Below are 25,952 nucleotides of genomic sequence, written 5' to 3'. Positions count from 1 at the left end.
AAAATGTGACTTAAAGATGTGTTCATTTGACATCTGGGGTAGTTAAATATGGAATTGGTCATTGAGCTTTTATGAACATAATTGTAGAGCAGTTACGAAGAAAAACACTGCTATATTTGATACTTTGTGTATCAAAGCACCCACGACACGAATAAGCAGTCAGAATTGTCAAAAAAAATACATAATCATTTTGGCAGGTTGAAAACCTGAAATTCCATCAACTAGCTATGTGTCTGGACACATGCACTGAGTTTCACACATCCACACACTAGTATTGTCACTCTAAACAGACATGTCAACTTGTGATCTGTCAACAACTAGAGATATATTTGTTGACTTGTTTTAATGTATTTCATTGTCTTATAGGTTCAAGCACAGCTCTTACAGTTTGCAGCAAAAAACATTGGTCTCAACCCTGCACTTTTAACCTCACCAATAAACCCTCAGCATATGACCCTGTTGAACCAACTCTACCATCTGCAACTGGTGAGTGTCAGTATGAGGCAGTACTACATGTCAAGATCAGAAAAAGACCTTTGGTCAGTAAAGATGACAAACCAAAGTCTTCCTCCATTCACACTGATGTTGGTACATGAAATGTAAGGTGTTAATTGTGTGGTGGTGTGTGTTTGTGCAGGCATACCAGCGTTTACAAATTCAACAGCAGATGTTGCAGGCACAGCGTAACGTTTCTGGCCCTATCAGACAACAGGAGCAGCAAGTAAGCTTATCACTTCCATTCAGGAAAACCTGTCCATGCTTTCTAGTCAGGAGGATATAACACATGGGCAGTGGTGGCTCAGATGTTAAAGGCTCTGGGTTACTGATCAGAAGGTCAGGAGTTCAAGCCCCAGCACTGCCAAGCTACCCCTGTTGGCCCCTCGGGCAAGGTCCTTAACCCTCAGTTGTATAAATGAGATAAATGTAAGTCACTCTGAATAAGGGCGCCTACCAATTGCCGTAAATGTAATGCTTGTTAAACCAAGCTCACGTGATATAGGATATAAAAGTGTTTCTCAGCCTTTTTACAATTTATTTGATTCCAATGGTTTCCACCACAGTAGCAAAATCGTAGGCCCTGTGGCTATGTCTCATGGACCCCTGGGGACCATGGATCCCACTTTAAGAACATTGGATGCAGTTATTCAGTGGTTGAATCATGACATAATCGGGTCAGCAATAGGAGCATCAGGTTGTGAACATTATGGAGGGAACTTGAGACGTTCTGCAGATTATCAGAATAGTTACAACATCCTAATTTAACATGTCTTTGTATGTGTGTGTGTTTGCTAGGTTGCACGTACAATCAATAACATGCAGCAGCAGATCCAGCAGCACCAGCGGCAGCTGGCCCAGGTTCTGCTGGTGAAGCAGCAGCAGCAGCAGCCTCCTCCCTCTCATCCCAGCCTGCATCCCAGCGCAGGCAAATCAGCACTGGACGCATTTCCTTCACACCAACAGGCATCAGGCCTCTCTGTCTCTGACCTGCCGACCAAAGAGCCGCAGTCTTCTCCCAACTCCTTCTCCTCTTATACTCTCTGTGAGAATTGGTTCCATCTTTCTGTCTCTCCCATTTTCGTGTTAATAGACAGCTTATTTTTTGCCAGTGTTGATAGCATTATGTGAAATAACTATTTAGATCTTCATGCCATGTTTGCTTGTCTAGCTGGATTGAACCCCAACATGAATGTAAACTGCATGGAGGTGGGAGGTCTGTCCATGAAGGACTCTCCTCAGCCTCAGTCGCGCCTGTCACAGTGGACGCACCCCAACTCCATGGAGAATCTCTCTGGCAGCTCCTCGCCTATGGAACCTGGCCTAAGCAAGCATGGTACAGATCTGATTTTGCTTTCAATATCTATAGACTCTGATTATACAGAGTACAGATTTAACAGTGTATGTGTTTGTCTTTTCCCCTCTCTGTTTTTCTCAGGTGCCATCTCTGCAGGTCCAAACCTCGGTGCTCCAGGTAAACCCAGTCTGGATGACTCCTACAACCCATATAACCTGATGCAGGGCACTGACTCTCCTGCCAGTCCACTGGTGACCCCGGAGAGCTGGGGCCAGAGCAAGAATGCCAATGACAAGATGTCCAATGGGACCAACATCAGCTGGCCACCAGGTCAGTAACTGTTGAACGTGATCTTGCTCAGCCCTTTGTAGACTAATAATGAACTAAAATGCAGTATCTCAGCTTATGTGATTCTAAGTATTCGAGTCAGTCTTGTAATGACCAATTTGAACTACATCAGAGTTCTGCCCAGGAGTGCCCTGGAAAGGACTACAGAATATTGACCCTGAGACGGACCCCAATGTGACCCCAGGAAGTGTCCCCAGTGGCCCCACCATCAACACCAACATTCAGGATGTGAACCGCTACCTGCTCAGAGACAGGAGTGGAGGTGAGAAGACAAAAAAGGGAAAAAAGTCTTAGCAATGATCTAGCCACCTTTTAATAGTAAAACATTTAGTCAAAAACAAGTAACAGGCTGCAATGGGCTTATTTCGTATTTCAAAGTCAGCACCACCAGTTTTTATTTATTGCATTTTTTTGTCCCATTTCTTCCTTCTCCCTTGTGTTCTTGCATGATTTATTTTGAGCCACACAGGCTCCTGGATTGGGCGCTGCTTTCTTTTACTTGTGAGCATGTACTATCCATCAAGTGGTTTTAGTTCCAAAGAGAGAGGGAAGTAGCAAAAAATATATAGCCTACAGCACATGAATAACTACAGTATGTATGTATGTATGTATATATGATATATACTATACAAATAATATATGCAATATTTAATTGTCTTTAATATGGATTTAAAAAGAATAATCAATTAAAAATTTGTTAAATAATTAATATTTTAATCTAGTGTGTTAATTGGTTGTTTGATATACGTCACATGCCATGGTTCATATTAGCATTGTTAGCAGATTAGCAGTGCCAGCTAACTGTAACATCTATCTACATTCACTTACCAGAGGAGCAATCATATACCTATATACCTATAGATCTTCTTCTAACTAGTTAAACAAAAATGAAACAACTGATCAATGTGAAAATTGGATTACACTTTGCATGTCAGTCTTTGTATTAGCTGTTAATAGATTTATAGCACAAGCTTACTGTACTAGCTACAAGCACTCACCAGAGACACTGATACTTCCAACCCTGCTTCATTTTCCTTTGTAATGTCTTCATAGATTTAATGAGAGGTTGTCTACGGCAGGATAAGATCAAAACGCAGTTGAAATTTTTTCTTGCATTTTTTTTTTTTAATCAAGCAGAATTTAAGAAGTAATTGCAGGTAAGAAAGTTTTGAGAGGGACAATGAGAAAATGTTGTACCATGCACATCTGAGGAAGCATTCAAACTAATTGTTTGGATTTGTCACTTTATCCCATCATACCTAATTTGCATCAAGTTGAAAATCCAAGCTCATATGTTACTTTTCACGCTGTTGCTTTGTCGCTCGCTAGTGTGAGCTTAAGGTTATATTGTAGCACAGTAGTTCTGCTCTCACAGTGCGCCCCTTCTAAGACATAGAACTCCCTGTTTCACCATTTATTTTTCTGAGTGTTAGTGGGGTAGTAGTCTGGTGTTTAGTATGATCAGCAGCTATATGTTGGGTTGGATTAGTGAGGAAAGATAACTGTACGCAGTATTTTTTTTTTCTTAAATATCGTCCTGCTTTATGAGAACCCCTCACTCCCATTTCACAGGTTTCTTGTAGTTTTGAACTAATAAAATGCATTTCATGTGTTGTTACAAAGTTCTGTTATTAATCAGTTGTTTTGTACACCTCTGACTGCTCATGCAGGCAAGCTCTCAGACATGAAGTCCACTTGGTCGCCAGGGCCCATCTCGCACACACAGGCCTCACTGTCCCATGAGCTATGGAAGGTGCCTCAGGGACCGAGGAACACTACAGCCCCCACACGTCCTCCACCTGGCTTGACCAATACCAAGCCCTCCTCCACCTGGGGGGGCAGCAGCCTAGGCTTGGTGCCCGGCTGGAGCGGTTCTTACTCCTCAGGTACTACTTAAATAAAACAGTTTGGATGTATGAGTGTATGCACACAACTGACCCAACTGAGTAACGTAAGTGAACAAAAGCAATTCACTGATTTGAAATGAAACCATCATTGTGACTCGTGTCTTGTCCTGATGCTGTGGGCTGTTTTTACATTGTATAAGATTACCATTTCCATTATGTAGTTTGTTTTTGTTTTGTTTTGTTTTTTTGAACAGTTGCGCAATGTTGTTGGATCTGTTGGTTGATTAGCGAAGCACATAAAGACCTTTTGAAATGGTGGTAGTCTTTTAACAGAAACCTCTGACTGTAAAATACTGTTTACAGTTTTCAAGGCAAATTCTCTTCTTGCTACACACACACACGAAAACAGGTCTGCATGGCACACATCAAAACATAAATAATTTTTACATTTGCGTGAAAAGCTTGGTGCAGTCTGCCAATAGGTACAAAAGCACAATGAATGACATTTTACACTCACAAGCAGATTTCACATTCCAAGCTGAGGATGTTAATGCAGCAAATTCACAATATCGTCTTGAGCTGGAGAATTAACTTGTGGCACAACAAATGAGTAGAAAAACTGCTTTGTACCGTCTAAGCCAGGGGTGTCCAGTCTTATCCGCTAAGGGCTGGTGTGTGTACAGGTATTCATTCCAACCAAGCAGGAGCCACATCTAATTCTACATGTTTAAACAGTTCATCTTGGCTTTCAATAGACTCGGATGTGGCTTCTGCCTGGTTGGAATGAAGACCTGCACCCACACCGGCCCTTTCCGGATCAGGTTGGACACCCCTAGTTTAAGCCATTATTTTCCGATAATTAAACTTTGAGCTGTTTGTCATTTTGAGGCAAAAACATTGAGAGAAACTGCTGCATGTGATGTGGTAACAAGCAAGGAGGAAAACACAAAAAGCAGCACTGATGTACAAATACTGCATGGCAACATCAGCCATGATACACCTTCTCGAATCTACAGTGATGATGCAGCCCCTCCTCTAGCTTCACATTTCACACAGAAATCACTTCTCTTACATGTTCTTGCAGTTGGCACACTTGCGTACAGCCGTGCTGTCATGTCGGACCAAACCAGCAAACACTGCCTGTCAGGGCTCTAGAGTGCGACCATTTCACTTACATTTGCGACTGAAAAGTTCTTTGTGCAACTGTGAAAAAATATTTAGGCGCACCGGTGCGAGTGACCTGAGTGAGTTGTATAATACAATCGGAATGAAAACTAAAACTCCAAAATGCATCTACACCATGCAACAGTTACTTTCACACTGCTTTTCTTCACCTCAGTCAATAGAACAAGTGTGTAAATACTGCAGAGAAGCCTTTATGATGACAAGAGTAACTCTGTACATCATCTGCTTCTCTCAAACCACCATCTTTTATTGATTCTGCAAAAAGACCTGCACCTGCGACCTGCCCGTGTAGAGACAGTTACATAATAATGTTACATAATAATGTTAAAGCTACATGGTGGGTTTTAATTCAAACTACTTTACTAAATAATTCCTCACCAATCATAATCAAGAGTAGCAACTGTTCAGTCTGTAAACATACAGTACACTGCCACTCTCCTTCACTCACTTCAGCACTCTAATACACAGCGCATTCACATCATTTAAACTCAGGGTTGCCACATATCATTAGAAAAGTCAACTCCAGTTTCCATGTTTTGATTTATACCCTAAAAATAACTAAATATTAATAAATAAGTTATTTAATATTAAAAAAAATAGATATTATAATAACTTCATAAAATATGAATAAAATGAGAAATTAAATGATGTTTAATTACTATGGGTTGCGCTTAATATCAATTTGACATTAAGCTTAGTTCGCTATTTCCTTAGAAGGCTATTAGCCTTTTTCCTAATATGGATCATGCTTGTCTTAGTCTACTTTTAATTCGGACTCTTTATTGTTTAAGATATTTAAAAATAAATATATTATGCATGTTTATTTATCAATTAACCAACAGTATTCCTCATTGCTATTATTTAAATTCAATTAACAGTCACCATGAGGAGAGAGCTTATATTTAACTGTTCATGACAGACCTTCTGATTTAAAGTTTAAACAAAAAAAGATTGGTATCTGGATCGGTTTCGGTTGTAAAAATCCTGATCGGAGCATCCCTAATGGACACCATTAAACTAAAGCGCTTTGCATCTGACGGGTAAATGAACTCACCCAATCACATCCTATATAAGATTATTCAGATATATACACAATATACACAGAGCGGTTCAAGAACTGACTCCAGCCCAGAACCATTACAGTGGAAAATGTCTAATAGTGTAGCTCTAAACATATTTAAGAGGAGCAGACTTCAAAGACTAAACATTGATGTTTATTGTTTACAAGGTGGAACAGGTTAATGGTTGTTTTTTGTTTCTTTGTTTTTTTGCATACAGTCTGTAAAATTAACTGAAAATATTACATTTAGTTTATCAGAAGGTAAATTAATTTGTCATGGCTCACACTATGCTCACCTAAAAGAAATTGCTACCGTAGAGCGCTGCCTGTATCGAAGCACACCATTTTCTGGTCTGTTTGAAGGTTCTTAGACTTTTGGTTCTTGAAGAAAATGCGCAACTATCAACAACATAATGAGTAATACTTAACGATGCTCTAAAATATCTTATTTTAATTGAGACTACACTTACAGTAATGATATTCTGCTCAGCCTACTGCAGAATTGCAGCCAGTTTCTTTGTCCATAATAGGCAACGTTCATATACATACTGGCTAAAGACTTTTATTAAAAACATTTTGTGACTTCTTTTTTTCAAAATCCAGCCATAATGTCTCTTCCTTCATTACAGCCTCTGAAAATGTACTGAGAATACAGTTCAGACAGTATGCGGTGTTCAGAAGCCTAATTCGGTTATACCTGTTGAAACTAGATAAGCATGAAGGTCTTTTGGTTGCCATTTTTAAAATATAGCTCGTTAGTTTTATCATTGTCATATGTGTTTTTATTTAAACAGGTACCACATGGAGTACAGACAGCTCCAACAGGACCAGCAGCTGGCTGGTACTAAGGAATCTTACACCCCAGGTACAGCAGGAAGACTAAATAAACGTACACATTCTGTCATTAAAATGCCTTGTTATTTGGCCTTGTGTGTGACTGGGTCTGTTCTCTAGATTGACGGCTCTACTCTGCGGACGCTGTGCATGCAGCATGGCCCCTTAATCACATTCCACCTCAACCTGACGCAGGGCAACGCTGTGGTACGCTACAGCTCCAAGGACGAGGCTGGCAAAGCCCAGAAGTCCCTGCACATGTATGTGCTGCTATGCTTTTTTCCTTCTTTCTTTCTTTATTAGATGGTGTATAGTAGAGATGGGAAAACCTTATTTGTAGCTAATTGACACTCTGTGTTCATATAGGTACACTAGACCCTCTGATGAGTTACAGTTCAGACCTGCAGTTTGGGTTCTTTGCTGCTTCATTTTCACATGTATGCGGATATCTGTTTTGCAGGACGTTGCGCAGTTCAACGGTCTAATATATCCTAGAGCTATTCTTGTTCACTATAATTATCATAAGTGCATTACAATGGAGAAATTTGCACCATTTACAGCAAAGTGACTTTGGCAAAGTCATTTAGGTCTCCATTAAAAAAAACATTTTCATGCTAGTTCAGTGTCTAAGTATACTCTCAAGCTAAAATCCTGTTTTTAAAAGAGGTAAGTTTCAACTAAAAAATAAATGGAAAACAGTTAAAGTGAAAATAGACCAACATGTTGATGGAAAAAGTCAACTCAGAATTTCAGTACATCCTGGATGCTATTGAAGAGAACAAATTCATATATATGATTCATGGTGTTCTTTTTGTTTTTTGCTTTTCGTTTTTTTACTTCAGTCTTCTCAATTGGTTAGTAAATTGTAGCAGTTTTACATACAGACCATAATTATTATTTTTTTTACATTGCTGCTGTTCTTCATTTGTTGTACTGCTGACACTTGATCTAATTCTGTGTCCAGTTCCCCTGTGCTATATTCTGCTCCATGATGCTCAAGACAAATCTTTGTGTGTGTGGGAGGGAATCAGAATTGACTTGATTTCATTCTGTTTGTGCAGGTGTGTGCTGGGCAACACCACCATCCTGGCAGAATTCGCTGGAGAGGAGGAGGTGAACCGCTTCTTTGCACAGGGTCAATCACTCACACCCACCACCAGCTGGCAGGCCAACCCAGGCACCAATCAGACGCGGCTTGGGGGTGGAGCATCTGCCACGTCGCACCCCATTGGCCACTGGAACACCGGCAGCCTGGGAGGAGGCGGAGCTAGCAGTGCAGCTAAGGCAGGCAACGAGCTGCTATGGGGGGGTGTGCAGCAGTACTCCAGCCTTTGGGGGCCGCCCAGTACAGAGGAGGGCCGAGTGGTAGGCAGCCCAACCCCTATTAACACGCTGCTTCCTGGAGACCTGCTGAGTGGAGAGTCCATGTGAGGGAGTCGACTCAGGAGGAGAATTATGAATATTAAAAATAAAAATGAACATGAAACAAACAAAAAAAAAAACTTGAAGAAATATAATTACGCAGGAGCAAAAACCAAGCAAAATCATGTGGTGATAATCAGCATAAGTGGAACTGTGAACCAAGAGACAGGAGGCTGAAGATACACTTGTAGAGGCTGCTGACCTTCTTCCTCTTCGCCTCCTTTTTATTTTGCATCATTTCAGTGGATTTTTGTGTTGTTGTTGTTTTTGTTTTGTTTTGTTTTTCATGTGAGGCTTTGGTTACAGTATTTTCTAAGACTTTTGGAGAAGAGCAAGTGACTAAACTAAAAGGAAATAGAACCTTTAATTACAAACTTTCTCTTAATAACTGAAAACTGTGTGAAACTGTATTTTACTACAACTGATCAGACAAGCTGCCATTTTTAAATGTCCCCTGGCACAAGCCCCTCATCACCCCAGATACACCGTACGAGCCTTCCTCCCTACTCCCCCAAAGAAATGCATCATTCCTATCAGCCCTTCCCTTTAGACTGTATCCATTGCTTTTTGTTCATCTGTTAGCCTGGCGGGTTCGTTTAACAGCACTAAACTAGCCTTAACTGCTTACCAGCCCCATCTCCCACACACTCACTCTGGGCTTACAGAAGAGATGGATCAGAGAATTGCACATTTATCTCACTTTCGAGCCAGCAGAGAAGAAAAGTTCCATGCTTGACTTGGCACACAGGCCACAGCACACATCTGCTTTTCCTCCAGACCTCAGCCATCACCCTCGTCTGTCCGCATCACTATTAAAGGGACAGACGTGCGGCTGGTGTTTACTCATCTGCAGGACAGGCTGAGCAACTAGTTGCCAGCGTGTGTATGTGTTTGTGTGCTGCATTAACCACTGTCTTCAGAACTTTTTAACAAAACACTTGGAACACACCACACAGAACGAATGGTCAAAACACGTTCGTTTCCTTCTCTTCTGCTCCAGGAATGATCTCAGTTATTTGTGACCCGGTGGGGAAAAAAAAGAATCATGTTTGTCGGACGTGCAATATGCCACAGACTCTTCCGTCCATCATTATACAGAGCTTATGCTGGTGAAGTTTCCTTTCTTTTCTAAAAATCTGAGGTTGGGGCACAAAAACAGTTGTTGTCCATCATCCACCAAGTACGGGGACAAAGAGGAAGACTTCCTCAAGGTCTGTGAGCTTGTAGTGAAGACGATCACTAGCACTTCCTTAAAAGACACAAATTGACCATAGCAGGATGTGGGCTTCAAACCAAATAAGTGTTTCTTGTAACCCAGTAGACAAGGTGCATTTTTCTGTTGTATTTGGTACAAAAATAACAGAACAAAGAGACTGGTTTGAAAAATGGGTGGTTTATCATAGCACTTACATAGAGCGTCAAGCTCCAACTTCAATGCCAACAAATCACACATGGAAAGCTGAAACTGAAAAAAGCAAAGAAAAAGCAATCTACATAGCTTTTCCATGCTCTTTTTTTTTTTTTTTTTAAACTCTAAATGGATTATTTTTTTCCTTATGTCCCTCCCTCGGATGGACGTCAAATGGTAGCAAATGAAGGGTAGTTTAAAGAGAAAAAAAATCATGCAAAACTGATTCTGAAGCATTCTCGTATTTTATATATATATATATATATATATATATATATATATATATATATATATATATATATATATATATATATATATATATATATATCTCAAAGTAACTATTACTGTTACAGTACTCCAAAATTGTTAGCCTTTTGTCTGGAGATGCTAGACATGTCCATATGTGGTAATAGATCCTGCGGGGCCCTTACGCCTGGCGGCCCCACCTTCCTTGGATAATAAGTGTGGCCACTGAGTGCCTATCTGTTGTGGCGCCCACTGTGCCCACGCTGACTCTGACGCCACTGTGCCAGACCGGTGCGCCCGATGCCAGAGCGTACTTGGAGCTGCTGTTTGGCCTGGCGCAGAGTGGCAGCTCTCTCAGAAATGGCCCGACAGTACTCTTGCGCCAGCATTTGACCTCGTCTCAACTCTCTTAAAACTCTCTTTCTTTTCATGCAAAGATCACTTTAGCTGGAAGTGGACAAGATCCTTTCACGTCATTTTCAATTATTGGTTGTATTTTTATTTTATTTTTTATTCCCTGGAATTGCAAGTGTTGTTGTTTTTTTGTCAACATTGCTGTTATTGTTGTCTTTATGATACTTTATGCTCTTTAAGTGTGTGTGTGTGAGTGTGAGTGAGCGTTGAACTGAGTGAGAGTTCATGCAGTGGTCTTTTACAGTAGCTGCTCTATACCAGCCCCTTTCACTGCACATATGCAGGAACATTTGGAGAGAGAGGCATGTCTACACTTTTTAATTGCAACAGTTCATGTTACTATGCCATGTCAGCAAATCACGCTGATCTAGAACGACGGTTTGGGGATTTTCCTTTTTCCGGGTTGCTTTTATGGATCGACTGAGTTTAGGGCACATCCTACTGGAATTAGGGAACTGTATTTAAGAGTATTAGACATGCTCAGCCTGCCTGCTACCTCTCCATTACCCAGTCTCTCTCTTTCCTTCTGTCTGCCTCCTGTTTATTCTGGCACTGTCCTGCAAGGCTGTACTCATACTGGTGCTGAAGACGAACAACACAGCGCAACTCTTTCTTTACCACTTCTCTTTATTGTAGTAATAAAAGCAAATTACAAGAGAGACCCTCTTTTTCTATGCAAAGTCTGAGTGAGAGGTTAATGTTCACGGTCACTCAATACAGCCCATCATTTCCTGACTTTGTTTGTTTGTTGTTGTCTAGCGTTTGCTGGTTTCTGAGCAGGCAGCTTCCTGTAACTGTGGCCTTCAGTGTTCATACGTTTGCATCTCTGAACGCCAGTCCTGAGAAATCATCCTATATGTTTGAATTTCGCCCTTGTTGCTTTCTCTCTGAACGACTTCTTAAACTATGTGCATGCAATCTCAGGGCAGACTCGGAGAACTCCAAATGTAGTTTACCCAAAGGAGGGAATTCATATATTGTTAAGTGATTTTTTAAAAATTATTATTTTTGCAATTTTATATTGCTTTAGATGTATTTCATATTGGTTAGAATTAGTGCGTCTATAATGGTGGGCGTATCGGGAAATTCTTTTTGCGTTTGCCTTTCTAGGTACGAGTTCTTCAGTATGCATCCTCTTTTCTGTGATGTTACCAAAAATGTTAATTTCTCGAACATGAAGTGTAAAAAAAAAAGAAAAAAGAGAGAGAGAGAAATGTCTGTGAAGATTTCCAGTAGATTGTTGAATACATGGAGATGGAAAGGTAGAATGCAGGCTGGCATCAAGACAGACGGGGGTGGCACCTTGTCCCAGGCATTAAAATTCTCCAGGAAGGACTGCTGCAAACAGGGATTCTTAGGTATGCTGTAGATGGTTTATGTTAACATGGGGGTGCATCTTTTTTTTTTTTTTAAACCAAAAATGAGAGATTTGGCCTGAGATTTGCTTTTAGGAAACTTTAAAACCTATAGTACTCTCTTGGCTGAAGTGCTTCTTTCAGCAAGCCTTTTATGGCCTATGGGAGTGAACAGCTGACTGTGGAGATACTGTACTGGAGGTATTCACTTCTGTTCTGACCAAGAGCAGACTATTTTTCACAGTTCGAGGTCCACATAGGTGCCAGCTCCATGACTGCTCTGGAGCTCAAGCGCCTCCAATATTTCAGAATTAAATATCTCAGTTTTAGGCCCAGTTTAAAATGTATGCATTAGGGATGGGCGATACGGACTTAAAACTATATCACAATATTTTCTGGTATTTTATTGCGATAATGATATCAGTGACGATATAAATGTATTACCATTCACCACTGTTTTTGGCTACAAGTGACCGCTGCATACAGTCTTGAGAGCATTGATCTAAAAGTTTGATGAATTGATCAAACATTGATCTAAAAGTAAAACTGATTTTTCTGTAACCAAACCAGTTCCAGATTGTAGAGGTAGGTCCTCATTTAGTGATAAACTCCTCCTCAGCTTCACGTCCGCCTTCCGCTGTACTTGTTTTCGTTCTGTACGTGAGCTGCGAATGGGTCACCCACAGAATTATGTCATCAACTAAGCTTTATCGTTTATTATCGCAGGAAGACTAATTCTTATTGTGGGGAGAATTTCTACCGGTATATCGCAAAGGATTAGATATCACCCATCCCTAGTATGCATACTTTGTTAACTTTGTTAACCTCTTGTTGTAGTGTCTGCTATAGAAACATCTGTCTTCTGTATTCCCCGTTCACAAAGTCAGTGACACTGTGTAACAAAGGCTGTAATTGGTTCACATCGAGAGCTGGGCCTTTAAAGGCTGTGTCCCATACTGCATACTAGCATCCTAAATAATATGGGAAACTAGCATACCACCTATTGTAGGTAAGCTACAGCAGTGTACAATTTTTACATAGTGCTGGCTTGCAGTTTGGGACCGAGCCAACATCAGGAGGTGCCGCTGTCGTTAAAATCATCCAGGTTATTTGGTTTCAGATTTTGATTACTCACAGCTCCTGAACCAGCTGCTGAGGCTCGCAGTGCTGTGCGGGTGTTTCTAACAGAAATAGAATGCTGTTGAGTGCTGTGATCAGAAAAAAAAAGGGTCAACCTTTAGCAATTTAGTTTTATGTGAAGGCTGGGATATTGTTTTTATGAAATTGTAGAACATCACTCATTTGAAGGAGGTTGTTAACACCCCAGTGATATTCATAAGTTGGTGCCTATGGACCTATTGCATCAGGACAAGAGCACATGTCAGTTAGTACCAAGTCTTGAAAGGGGAAAGGCCCTAGTGAGTGACACTAGTAACAATCACTATTGCCGGTCCCCAACAGCTCCCCGCCCGTAAACACACACACACCTTTTTTTTATTCCAAACTGCCTTGCTTTAAACTGTACTCAAAGCCACCTGACTGTCACATTCACAAGTGGGGTAAAGTGAGTAATCCCCGTGAACACCCAAGTCCCGTAAGGCTTGTCTCCTCTTTCTGTACCTCACTAAATATCCAGTCCACTGCTGTGGATTTGTTTTAGGACTAATGCACCCCGCTCCCCAACGATCAGAATGGCTGAGCCAAAAACAAAACAAAAAAAGGGGGGGGTTAGGGAAGGAAAGCGATCAGCTCAAAGAGAATCCGATCTTTTCTAAGGTCTTGGGTAGATTATGCACATACTGGTTTATATACATGCACATTTGAAAACGTATGTATGTATATAGCTGGTTAACTCTTTCCACTTTACCTTCATTTACTCTCCCAGGCCAATTTAAATGCCAACTCCTATATTTTTCTCTGTGTACCCCTATTGAAAGTATAAACATATCAAAATGATACAAAATGAAAGATATACTAATACTTGAATCAAAAGAAGCGCCAATAATGTAATGTGAAACTTTTTGTAATGATTTTTGTCATTCATACACTTCCAAGCTTTTTGATAACATCAGTTCAAAATGAACTAAAAACATTTGTGTGGATATTAAAAAAAGAAAAGGAAAAAAAAAAAGCAAAATGACATCTATAGTATGTGTTTGCACAAGACTGCGTGTGTGTGTTTGTGTGTGTGTGTTCTGATGGGTGAATGACTGTGATTGTTCATGTCTGTACAAGTGGGCAAAGGTTCAAAATATAGTGTGCGCTCTTATAGTGGGTTAGTTTCCCACCTTATGGTTTAATTCAATATCTTTACAGGTTATTTGCCCTTTTTTGCCTTTTTTGCTAGTCTGTAGTCAGAAACCTATTTGGATGTGTTGTTATTAGCTTCTAGCGTTGCACTGAGTGTCTGCCTCCCCTCTTTCAGCTAATCGTACAACATGAAATAAAGTACAGAGGGATACGGTGACAATTCACGTGTTAATGTTTACTCAAGGACTTAGAGGAAAAAAAAAGTGTTTTTATCTGTAATATGATTATCTACTTTATAGTGGCTTTTATTGCTTTCATGAAAAATAATTGAGTATTGCACCATTTTTTTTCCCCGGATTATAAAAATGAAAAGGAAAAAAAAAAAAAATAAATAAATAAATCATTGTGGCCATAGGTTGGTGTAGATGGACTTGTAACTTTCAGTGTCAGTTCCATGCTAAATGGAAAATGATAAAAGAAGTTTGTTACAAGGCTTATTTCAGTGGTGCCTAACTTTTTTTTTTTTTTTTTTTTTTTTAAATATATATATTATCATAATTTTTTTCCTCCAAGGCCACCAACAGTTTACAAGCATTTCATGTTGTTCAAAGAAAAGGAAATTACTGTGGGAATGTCCAAAGAAAGGACATACTTCCATCATGAATAACAAAAACACTTTACTGAATGAAGATTATTGTGCTACTTGCAGAACTCTGGGATTGATCAGTGTTGTCATGTTGTGATTCACTTATTTTTTTATTTTTTATTTTTATTTTTTTTTTCTAAATTTTATTTCTGTGTTGTCATTGTTGAGTTCATGGACTATTAAAGTCTGTATGTTTTTCCTTTGTGCAAATAATTGCTCACTATCTTGCACATACATAAAAAGTGGATCATGTCTCAGGAAGGCAAGGGTTCCAGAGTACCAACTCCACCCCATTTTAATGTTCATTTTTATAAGGAGAAGAAGAAGAAAAAATCGATTAAGAAAATGAAGCACTGAAGGTTATGGATTTCAGAAGAAAAATACCTTTTGTTTCTAAATCCGTAGCAGTTACATATTTACCAAATAATGGACTCTAAATGAACTTTAAACAATGGAGTGCTTTATTATTAAAAAAAAAAAGTCTATATATTAAAATTGCTTTACATTTTAGACAAAGTGGTCAATGATTTTGATTGTTCAAAAGACAGTAAAAGAGCATACAAGTACTGTATGTGGTAATCTTTATTGTATTTTCTTAACATGAGGTCCCTTCCTGTTGAAATCAGGAACATTTGTGCATTATTATTTCTTTCCTTTCTGCCATTCTCTCTTGTGGCGGGTATTATATATGGAAAACAAATGTATAAAAGCATTTCTTCTGCATCAATTTGAAGGATTGAAAGTGAGCTGGTTTTTAAGGATCATGATCTATGCACAAGTGGGGTGTAGAGGTGTAAAGACCTCTGTGACCCATCTCATGGGATTCGGGGAATTACTTTTGGGCTTTCCTTCCATTGTACTCATTATGTTGCCTCTTTATTCCTGTCAGCATCTCTTATTAATCATGTACTACAGTACCAGTACTTTACCATGCTGTTAATTCCTAAACCAATGAGCATCTCACTCTAAAGCACTGTGGGGTTTTTGTAGCCTGTGATAAGGGTGTGTCTTGTGTGTTATCTTTGTTCCTGTGTTACCTAGGGTGGGGGTGGGCAGAGGGTTGCTTTTGCCTTTTAAAATATTAAGGAAAATGCCTGTACTGAGATTTTAAAATGACAGTGGCTTTTAATGTTTCTCTCTCTCTCTCTCTCTATCTCCCTCTCCCTCCCTCTCTCTCTCTCTCTCTCTCTATCTATCTCACTCTCCCTCTCCCTCTCCCTCTCCCTCTCTCTCTCTCTCTCTGTCTCTGTCTCTCTCTGTCTCTGTCTCCTCATAGAATGTGATTGTTGATGACATGCACCGAAATGTTTCATGAACAATGGAGCTTCTTTCAACCTATTAATAAATTGCATTTTTTTGGCTGTAAGATTTTATTTTTTAATCTTTAAGTATAGAATTGTTTTTATATGTGTAAAAGTAAAGTAATATTCTGTCAGAATGTATTTATGTAACCGAGTATGTGAAGCCTTCAGCCGACTCCCATGATGGCAAGCTCTCCCCGTCTCTCTGCACCTCACCCTCCGATCCAATGAAGGAGTATAATGTTAAGAGGCATTACAAAACAAAACATCATATACTGCCAGCTAGTTTGCCCACTCAGCAAAATCTAAAGAAAATGCCAAAAGGGCAAGTTCAATGTCTTGCCCAGTGTGGAAAACCCTGCGCCTGGAAAAGATATAAGAATTTGACATTAGCTGTCCAACGAATACAAAATTTGTAAACCAACCTACAGCATCAATGGAATGCTCTTAAAAGGGCAAAGAAATGATCATTCTAAACATGTTGTTTAGTTTGTTTAATCACGTATTGCTGACCACCAGCTGCTATGGTGACTAACAGGATTAACCAATCAGGATCATGCAGACATTGTGTTTTTATTGGTAAGCTTCTGGCCAGCTAGCTACACTCAATGTTAAAATAAATAAATAAATAACCCCAACTCAGTGCCTTGAAAATTTAAATGAATTAAATTTAATACAAATTATTTACCCCAATGTTTTCAAACTTCTCTGCATTCACAGAGCATTTCCCTTGTGCACTACTCATGTGAAGAGAATTTTTTCCAAGACTTTGGAGAATTAAGAACAAGATAACTTGCATTGCTGTCTGAGCTCTGAGGGATATTGAGGTAACCACTGGTGAGGTACTGCAGTGAAGAAAATCATTTTCAATGAAACTCTCAATAATACTGTATTACTCTTATTAATATGTCAAGATCAGTTGGCAGTAGGTGATGTTTAAATAATGATTCTGAATCCCCATCACCACTCCCAATACTTCTGGCATTCACCTAAAATACACTAATCTATACACCGATCAGCCAGAACATTAATACCACCTGCCTAATATTGTGTAAGTCCTCCTTGTGCCACAAAAATAGCTCTGACCTGTTGAGGCATGGACTCCACAAGAGTCTGAAGGTGCTCTGAAGGTGTGCTGTGGTATCTGGCACCAAGACGTTAGCAGCAGTAAATTAAGAGGTGGGGCCTCCATCAGAGCATGATGAGCAGGGAGCGGAGAGCGGCTGTTTGAAGATTCCACTCCGCTCACTCAACCCAGAATGCACTTTGTGATATGCTGGCTTGAAAAAATGCAAAATAAGCATTAAAAATGTAATAAAAGACACAGCCTGAAATAGAAAGTCACCCACAAAGGTCCAAATTATTATCTCTAATACTGTTATTGAGGCGTTTATTCTAACAATGTATTACAAATAAAACCAAGTATACTACAGAGAAATTTCATGTCGAAGCAGAACCTGAGCGAACTTTGCTTTACCGGTGAGCATGAGCAGTGCATGAGCGAAGCGCAAGATATTGAGCGGAGTGTCACACGACTTCGCTTCACTCTCGTTTGTCCAGCATGTCCCACAGATGCTTGATCGGATTGAGATCTGTGGAATTTGGAGGCCAGGCCTTGAACTCTGTGATTTATTAGACCAGGCCACCTTTTTCCACTGCTCCATAGTCAAGTTCGTAAACTCATAAGCCCATTGTTGGAGCTTTCGGCAGTAGACGGGTCAGCATGGGTGCTCTGACTGGCTACGCAGCAAGATGTGATGCACTGTGTGTTCTAACATCTTTCGATCAAAGCCAGCATGAACTTTTTCAGCAATTTGTGGTACAGTAGCTCTTCTATGGGAACGGACCAGATGGGCTAACCAGATGGGCAGATCTCCTGTGGCCCCGCCTGCAACGTTCAAGCTGTATAGACCAGGTCATGCACAGGAGCTCCTCACAAGATTTCTGACCAGGGATTCAGAAGAATAATCAGAAGAGTAGCCCAATAGCCAAGGAACACTCAGAAAGAGCTCCAGAAACACTTGGAGGCAGCAGGTGTCATCGTCACAGAGAAAACAATAGGCAATGCACTCCACTGCTCACGCTCACTCTGCAAGACTCCATTACTATAGAAAAGGTATATCGAAGCTTGTTTAAAGTTTGGTACAACTCATTTGGACAAGTCTATGAAATACTGGGAGAGTGTAGGCTGGTCAAACAAGAGCAAAATTTTACTTTTTGGCTGTCATACTACACACCATGTTTGGAGAAGAAATGGTGCCGCACATTACCCTTAAAACACTATACCAACAGTGAAGTTTTGAGGTGGAAGCATCATGGTGTGGGGCTGTTTTTCATCACATGGTACTTTCAGACTTCATATAATTGAAGGAACAATGAATGGATCCCTTTACCGGGAGATTCTTAAGAAGAATCTGCTGCCATCCACCAGGATGATGAAGAAGAGACATGGGTGGACTTCCAGCAGGACAACGATCCAAAGCATACAGCAAAGGAAACTCTCAATTGGTTTCAGATGGAAAAAAAATCAAGGCATTAGAATGGCCCAGTCACTCACCTGACTTGAATCCAACTGAACAAGATTTAAAAAAGAAATGTTTAGAAGAATGGGCCAAAATCACATATGAATACTGCAGCTGATTCATTTCTTCATATAGGAAGCGTCTTGAAGCTGTCATTACAAACAAAGGCTTCTCCACTAAGTATTTTTAAAAATATATTTTTTTATTGAGAAAGAAAACATACTTCCTGTCACATAGCAACAATACCATTTTCATTTTTCTTTATACTTACATATACACACACACACATACAAAGTGTAGAAAAGAAAAACAAAATCAAAGGTACAATCCGTCAAACAACCCCCAGTGGGGAAATTAGGAAAACATCTGGAAACAAAATCTGAATTTGAAAATAACGAAACAGATGTGTCACAGGGAGGTCATAAGTAGATGACAGATTGGCAAAGCTATCAAAGACACCATCGGCAAACAGATTTTTTAATTGTTTAATGCACTTGTCATACCACACTGAAAATGTAGAGTCCAAACACGATGGAGGAAATAAGTGGTTGTTGCTTAAAGGACCCAATGAGGATGCACCTACAAATTTAAAGTGCCGCCTAAATTGATGATAAATCTTAAGTGTATTAAGGACAACTTGATTATCAGTATATATATAGAGTTTTGTAGGTAGAGAGGAATAAAGTAAAGCAGGTAAAGAGGATTCCCTACAAGATGATAGTTCCAATTTACACCAAAAAGATCCAGGAGATTTAACCCAGTAGCAAAGTTTATGGATGTGCCCAGCCCAGTAATAGAATTGAAAATTGGGTAATGCAAGTCCTCCACTAAGTCTACATCTCTGCAATAAAGTTTTACGAACCCTTGGCGGCTTCCCACCCCAAATAAAAGAACAAATTATTTTTATCTAATGACTCGAAGAATTGTTTTGTCAGAAAAAGAGGAACTTGCTGAAATAAGAAAAGAAACTTCGGTAATATATTCATTTTAACAACATTGATCCTGCCAATTAGAGAAAGGGGGATGTTACCCCAATGTTGGATATAACCTTTGAGATAAGGGGAGTAAAATTAGCTGATACAAGATTAGATAAAGAACGTGTCACGTTGATACCTAGGTATTTGAACCTTGACTGACTAAATCGAAAAGGTAGATCTGCCTGTTGGAGAGAAAATGCTGCAGTATTGATGTGAAAACAGTCGCTTTTCTCCAAATTTAATTTATATCCCGAGACAAAACTGAAGGTTTCCAGAACACCAAAGACAGCAGGCATAGAGGCAATAGGATCGGTTACATACAATAACAAATCATCAGCAAATAGAGACAATTTGTACTCTACACCATATCGGACTATTCCTTTAAACAAGTGGGAAGATCTTAATACTACAGACAGAGGCACGATAGCGACCACAAAAAGCAGAGGGGATAAAGGACAACCTTGGCAACACCCTCGTCCGAGAGCAAAATAATCTGAATAAATATCGTTCGTATGAACTCTGGCTTTAGGGGATGAATAAAGGAGGCGCATCCAAGAAATAAATTTATCTCCGAATCCGAATTTCCTCAAAACTGCAAACGAATACTCCCATTCAACCCTTTCAAATGCTTTTTCAGCATCTAAAGAAATGACGATCTCAGGAAGTTCAGCCGAATGCTTTGAATAAATTATATTAAAGAGTGTACGGGTATTGAAATACAACTGACGTCCCTTTATAAAACCGTTCTGCTCTTCAGATATAATATAAGGGAACACATTCTCTAAACGAGGTGCAATTACTTTTGCCAACATCTGCATTAAGCAGAGACAGCGTCTATAAGAACAACAGGAGGTTGGATCCTTACCCTCCTTAAGGAGAGCTATAGTGGCTTGTGTCAGAGTCGAAGGCAAAGACCCATATTCCAAGCATTCATTGAACAGATAATAGCAATGGAGCTAAAATTTAATTGTAAACCCGTAAGGGCCAGGAGCTTTGTTCAATCAATAACAGGGTTAAAAATGAAAAAAATGAATGAATAAAGTGAAGTGTAAAATGATTTAAAAGTACCATTAATTTCCATGAGCTCTGTAGTGACAGTATTATAAGTATTTTTATTTTTACATATGAGACAGGAAATGGCCTGTTGCCGTAGCTTATGTGCCAGTAAACGACTCGGCTTGTCGCCATGTTCAAAGTATGAACCACGAGTACGCAACAACAAGCGGTCTGCATCTTTAGTCGAAATAAGATTAAGTCGAGACGCTGTTTAAGAAGTTCTGGAGAAGGGTTCAATACATATCTTTGATCGAGGTTACTGATCGCCGATGTGAGTTCATTAAGCCTAGCAGTGCGCCTTTTATTAGAGAGAGCGGAGTAAGAAATAATCTGCCCTCTGATATAGGATTTAAGTGTCTCCCAAAACAATAAATAAGAGGTGGAGTCATTCTGATTGAAGAAAAGAAAGTCATCGATAGAAGTTCAAATGAACTCACAGAATTTACTGTCTGCCAAAAGAAGAGAGTTGAATCTCCAAGGTGGTTAGATTATATTTATAGCAATTTATATTATAAATAGAAAGTTGAATATCTAATTGTAGAGGTGCATGGTCAGAAATTACAATACCCAGATAGTGCGAAGAAACTACACAAGAATCAAGAGTGCTGTCTATTAAAAAAAAATAATAATAAAAAAAAAAATAATAATAAATCAATCCTCGAATAGGAATGATGCACCTGGGAGAAGAAAGAAAACTTTTTAAGAGAGGGGTTACGGGATCTCCATGGATCAACGAGACCGTTCTGACATATAAAATCGGAAAATGTTTTAGACATAGCAGATTGATTCAGAGTACGGAGATTAGACCGATCCAAGTTTGGGTCAAAAACACAGTTTAAATCTCCACCGAAAATCAACAGGTGAGTATTTAAAAAGGGGAGGTTGCTCAACACATCTATTAGCAAATTCCACATCATCAAAGTTTGGAGCATATACATTTACCAGCAAAACCTGTCTTTGGATTAGGGTACCAGCAACTGTAATATATCTACCATTCACATCAGCAATAACGTTAGTGGACGAAAACTGTGACTTTTTTCCAATTAAAATAGCCCCCCCACCCCCCTTCGAATTAAAGTTCGAGTGGAACACTTGACTCACCCAAGGGCAGTGTAACCTATGATAATCTTTAATATATAGGTGAGTCTCCTGTAAAAATACTATATCGGAGTTTAAACGTTTCAAATGTGTAAAAACCTTAGATCTCTTGACAGGATTATCCATACCTCTGACGTTCCAACTAATAAATCTTAGAGGTGTGCCTGTCCCAGCTGTGCTGGGATCAATATTACTATTAACCATTTAAATAAAGTAAACCATAGGAATACAAATAGCCAATTAGAGCCGAAGTGGGACCCCCTGCCCCAACAAACCCCCAAACACACACACACAAAGTCTCCATAAAATAAAAGTAGGAGACAGCAGTGTTTCCCACAGTAACCAAAAGTTGTCCACAATGTGAAAACAACTCAGAGTAAGCTGAACTAACCAAAAAATATTACCAAAAAAAAAGAGGCCCTACTGACTTCAAGTCTGAAAAACAGTCTGCACGCAATAACAAATATAATCTTTTAAAGACTTGTTACAAATTAGACGAAATACAGATAATGTAACAGTGTAGCACGTAAGGCTGAGGAAAAAAAAACTAACATCATTTAAACAGAAACTCTAACCTAGTCAGTGCATCAAAACAAAGAACACATTATTACAGAGGTAGATTTAAGGAGAGTGAAAAAGACGCCGCTGTCGTAGGTGATGCAGTTCAACCAGATGTCAAAAATTTTACATAGTCCCCTGCTTCCTCCGCTGAAACAAAGTCCTTCTGAACACCGTTATACGTAATACAAAGCCATGCCAGGTGAAGTATTCCATAGCGAGCGCCCTCAATGCCACGAAGTTGACGCCTAACCTCATTAAACGCGGCCCGGGCCCGGGTTATCTTGTCTGTGTGGTCCGGGAAGACTGAAATGGTCAAATCCCTCACTTTAACCTGTTGGAGCTCTCTCGCACGCGGCATAAAATGTCAACACAGTCACTGTGATAGTGTAATCTGCACACAATAGCTCGTGGTTGTTTACCAGGCTTGGGTTTAGGCTGAATGGTCCGGTGCAACCGGTCCAAAACCAGCTCCTTCTACAGACCAAACGCCCCCTTTAGCAAGACCGCTACAGTAGCAGTTGTACAGGTGTCAGGGCCCTCTGGAACTCCCACTATCCTAATGTTATTGCACCTTGACCTAGACTCCAAGTCTTCACATTTATTCTCTAATTTGGTTACGGTCGCAGTGAGAGACTTGATAGTAGTCTTCATCTGAGCTATGGCATCGGCACAACCTGAGAGAGCGTGCTCCATTTCCCCAACAGTACCTATCAGTGTTGATATGGTAGCATCGGTAGCAACTTTATCACTAACCAGCCGTGTTTTCACGGCTTGCAGGTCAAGCTTGATAGTTGACAGCACATCTCTGAGAGTCTCCTGGAGTTCCTTTTTAAAAATATCGGCAATGTCCTTCCTCAGCGAAGCCAGCAACTCAAGAATGAGTGTGGCAAAGTCAGAGTCACCGCGCAGTGAGGTGGATTTAGGGGAAGAAGGCGAATCGCTCCTCCGCTAAGTATTAAATACATTTCAGTTAGCGTGTTTAATACTTTTTTCCTGTGTCATTCCCCTTTATTGCACATATCTTAATTTATGGACTTTAATGTTGAGAGTTCTTTATATTTCCGGATTTATATTTCTTGAGTTAAAACTGATGTCTGGTGAATATTTCATGTGACTAGCCTCATTGGAAATATATTTACTGAAAAAAATCTTGACGTGTCCAATATTTATTTCCCCACACTGTATGTCATCTACTGTACAATGTCAGGACTGTATAAATGTATAGATGACATTCTATAACAGACACATTGAAGGACAGTCTAGACTGAAAAGATGCCTGTGCCTGCTCTGCTTTATTTGTAGAGTTCACTAGAGGTCCTTTGTGTTAGGAACCCTGTAATAAGCTGTCAGAGTCGACAGCATACAGCCGTCCAGCGCACAGACCAGCAGCCCATTTTGAGCTGTTTTATAGGTACTTTTGTAGAAGCGCTAATATCATTAACCAGGGTGGCCAGTTTTCAGCAAATTTCCACTTTAAATACCAAAAAAAAAAGACCTGAAACTATACAAAAACCATTTGGGCATTGAAAAAAGGGAGGAACATTTTTCTTCTTTTTCTCAAACTTTGCGTGGGGAAACACAGTCACGGTGGTGCACACACATTTCTGATTATCTGCTCCATAATCCCCTTAACCTCTCCCAATACATCTTACAGTAGTAATGGTTCCCTACATGATAGACACACTCTCCACTTTGCCTTTGTTTGCAGAAATTTATTAGACTTCATTTTGATTCTTTTAAACTGTAGAACTAGCATTTTATCACTATGTGAAATTTATGTACAATAATAACTCTATGGAGTTACAGTCCCGTCAAAAACTATTGGAAGGGCAAGGCCAATTATTTTGTTTTTGCTATAAAATTAAGACATTCGAGTTTGAGACCAGAAGATGAATATTAGACAACAGATCAGAATTTCAGCTTTCATTTCCTGATATTTATATCTAGATGCGTTAAACAACTTAGAATATAGCACCTTTGTTTGCAGACCACCTAATTTCAGGTGAGCAAAAGTATCAGAACAGACAGCCTTAACAAATTAACACTTAATATATTTGTCACATATACATTACAGTACAGTGAAAATGTCCACATATCCTGGCTTGTTAGGAATTTGGTATCACATGTGAGACATGTGAAAGCTAAATAAAGTGTTGAGTGAGTGAAAAAAATGGCTCAGCAGGAAGAGAGAACAGCGGGAAGAATTGGCTCTTGAGCTATGTGGAGTATTTTGTCAACAGTCACAAATTCATGGCCTCAGTACCAATTTGGTTGATCTGGTTACTGATCACAAGGGCCCAACAATGGTAGCTTGGCAGTGCTGGGGCTTGAACCAACTTTCTGATCAGTAACCAAATCAACCAAATTGGTACTGAGGCCATGAATTTGTGACTGTTGCCCCACAGCCTTGAGACCAGTGGGCTTGTGACCCATTCTACTAGAAATGTGGGTTTTCCCAGCATAAAGCAGGCTCTTCGTAGTTAACCACTTGGATAGCTGGTTTCCTCTATATAAACAGCGTCAACCCTATGTGGTTACAAGCCATGCATCAGGATTCACACTCATGCAGCCAATGCCTAAGCTCACTGGAAGCCATGGATGAGCACCATTGATGCGTCTGCCACCTTGGCACTGACTATCAGTCAAACAGTCTTCGGTTCAAGCATCCACTACACTAATTACACAGCAATGCTGAGGCAGACATGGAAAGCTGGCTGGCAAAATTCGATCTTGACTCTGAACCAAGAAAACAACTAAAGTCTCTCTCTAAGCACACCATGTCTGTAGCGCCTCTGGGAGACGCAAAACAGTTGAACTGCCATGTCTTGACACTGTCTGGAAGTTAATTTAGGTATTACCAGCTCAGTGTGTATTGCTGTATGGTGCCTGTATTGGATCAGGAAGAAATATATGCAGAAATTTACAAAACCTCAAAGAATAAGCAAAAACAAAAGGGCAGCATGCTAGCTGTCGATGCTTGCAATGTGTCCTTCACCAGACAAGATACCACATATAGCTACCTTCGTTAAAATTTGGCTGATACTGCACTCTTTTCAGTAGGGCACTTGGGCTAAGATGTCACACAGCTAGATGCCAATATGATCCTGGGGCAATACCAATTACTATTGCAGTAGTGTCCCAGATTTTGGATGAAGTCTCACTGGACCCTCATAAGCTGATTAAAACCATCCTGAAGGGGACAAGATGCCTTCACCTGTTACTCTCCCCTAAGAGTCCCAACTTGTCAGTCCATATTTCACAGGGATCCAGAGAACCAAAAGCGTAAGAAAGATAAATGCTTTGGCAATAAATCCTCCTTGCATGCACTAGTTTCCAAATAACCCTGTGTTCAAATGCAGGATTTCTGCGTGATGTGACTCCCGTTCAAGAACCAGCCGGGTGACCCTGCAACTCTCAATGAAGAGAAAGCACCTGAGCAGTCCTTACTATGCCCAGTACATGCTTTACAGCACTGAGTGACTCAGGCAACTGAATGTCCTCCTCATGGGCAGTACTCCGAGGTGTGCCACTCCAGGATGTTGCTGTTACCTGTTTGCACCTGTACTTTGACACTGTCACAGCAAAGAAAGTTTAAGTAAATCATTAGTTACACAGTGATTTATATTAAAT

General features: G+C 39.9%; 1 protein-coding gene across 3 annotated transcripts in view; it reads left to right on the top strand.

Moving 5' to 3' along the window:
• tnrc6c1 (trinucleotide repeat containing adaptor 6C1) overlaps window positions 1-16,173 on the top strand; it is a 72,850-nt gene extending 56,677 nt beyond the window's left edge. For 2 of the 3 annotated variants that reach the window (XM_017492062.3, XM_017492078.3), the window contains 10 exons: window positions 367-486; window positions 638-721; window positions 1,294-1,540; window positions 1,667-1,831; window positions 1,934-2,122; window positions 2,253-2,402; window positions 3,811-4,026; window positions 7,027-7,097; window positions 7,187-7,326; window positions 8,128-16,173. In XM_017492062.3, coding sequence (XP_017347551.2) covers window positions 367-486; window positions 638-721; window positions 1,294-1,540; window positions 1,667-1,831; window positions 1,934-2,122; window positions 2,253-2,402; window positions 3,811-4,026; window positions 7,027-7,097; window positions 7,187-7,326; window positions 8,128-8,497 — 1,752 coding nt within the window. In that variant the 3' untranslated portion in view covers window positions 8,498-16,173. The remainder of the gene's footprint in view (window positions 1-366; window positions 487-637; window positions 722-1,293; window positions 1,541-1,666; window positions 1,832-1,933; window positions 2,123-2,252; window positions 2,403-3,810; window positions 4,027-7,026; window positions 7,098-7,186; window positions 7,327-8,127) is intronic. The other variant, XM_053687936.1, reaches the window with a different exon arrangement.
• Window positions 16,174-25,952: the final 9,779 nt, after the last annotated feature.

Source organism: Ictalurus punctatus, chromosome 2, assembly GCF_001660625.3.
Source record: "Ictalurus punctatus breed USDA103 chromosome 2, Coco_2.0, whole genome shotgun sequence".
NCBI classification, from domain to species: domain Eukaryota; kingdom Metazoa; phylum Chordata; class Actinopteri; order Siluriformes; family Ictaluridae; genus Ictalurus; species Ictalurus punctatus.
This window is presented reverse-complemented; position numbering and strand designations above follow the sequence as displayed.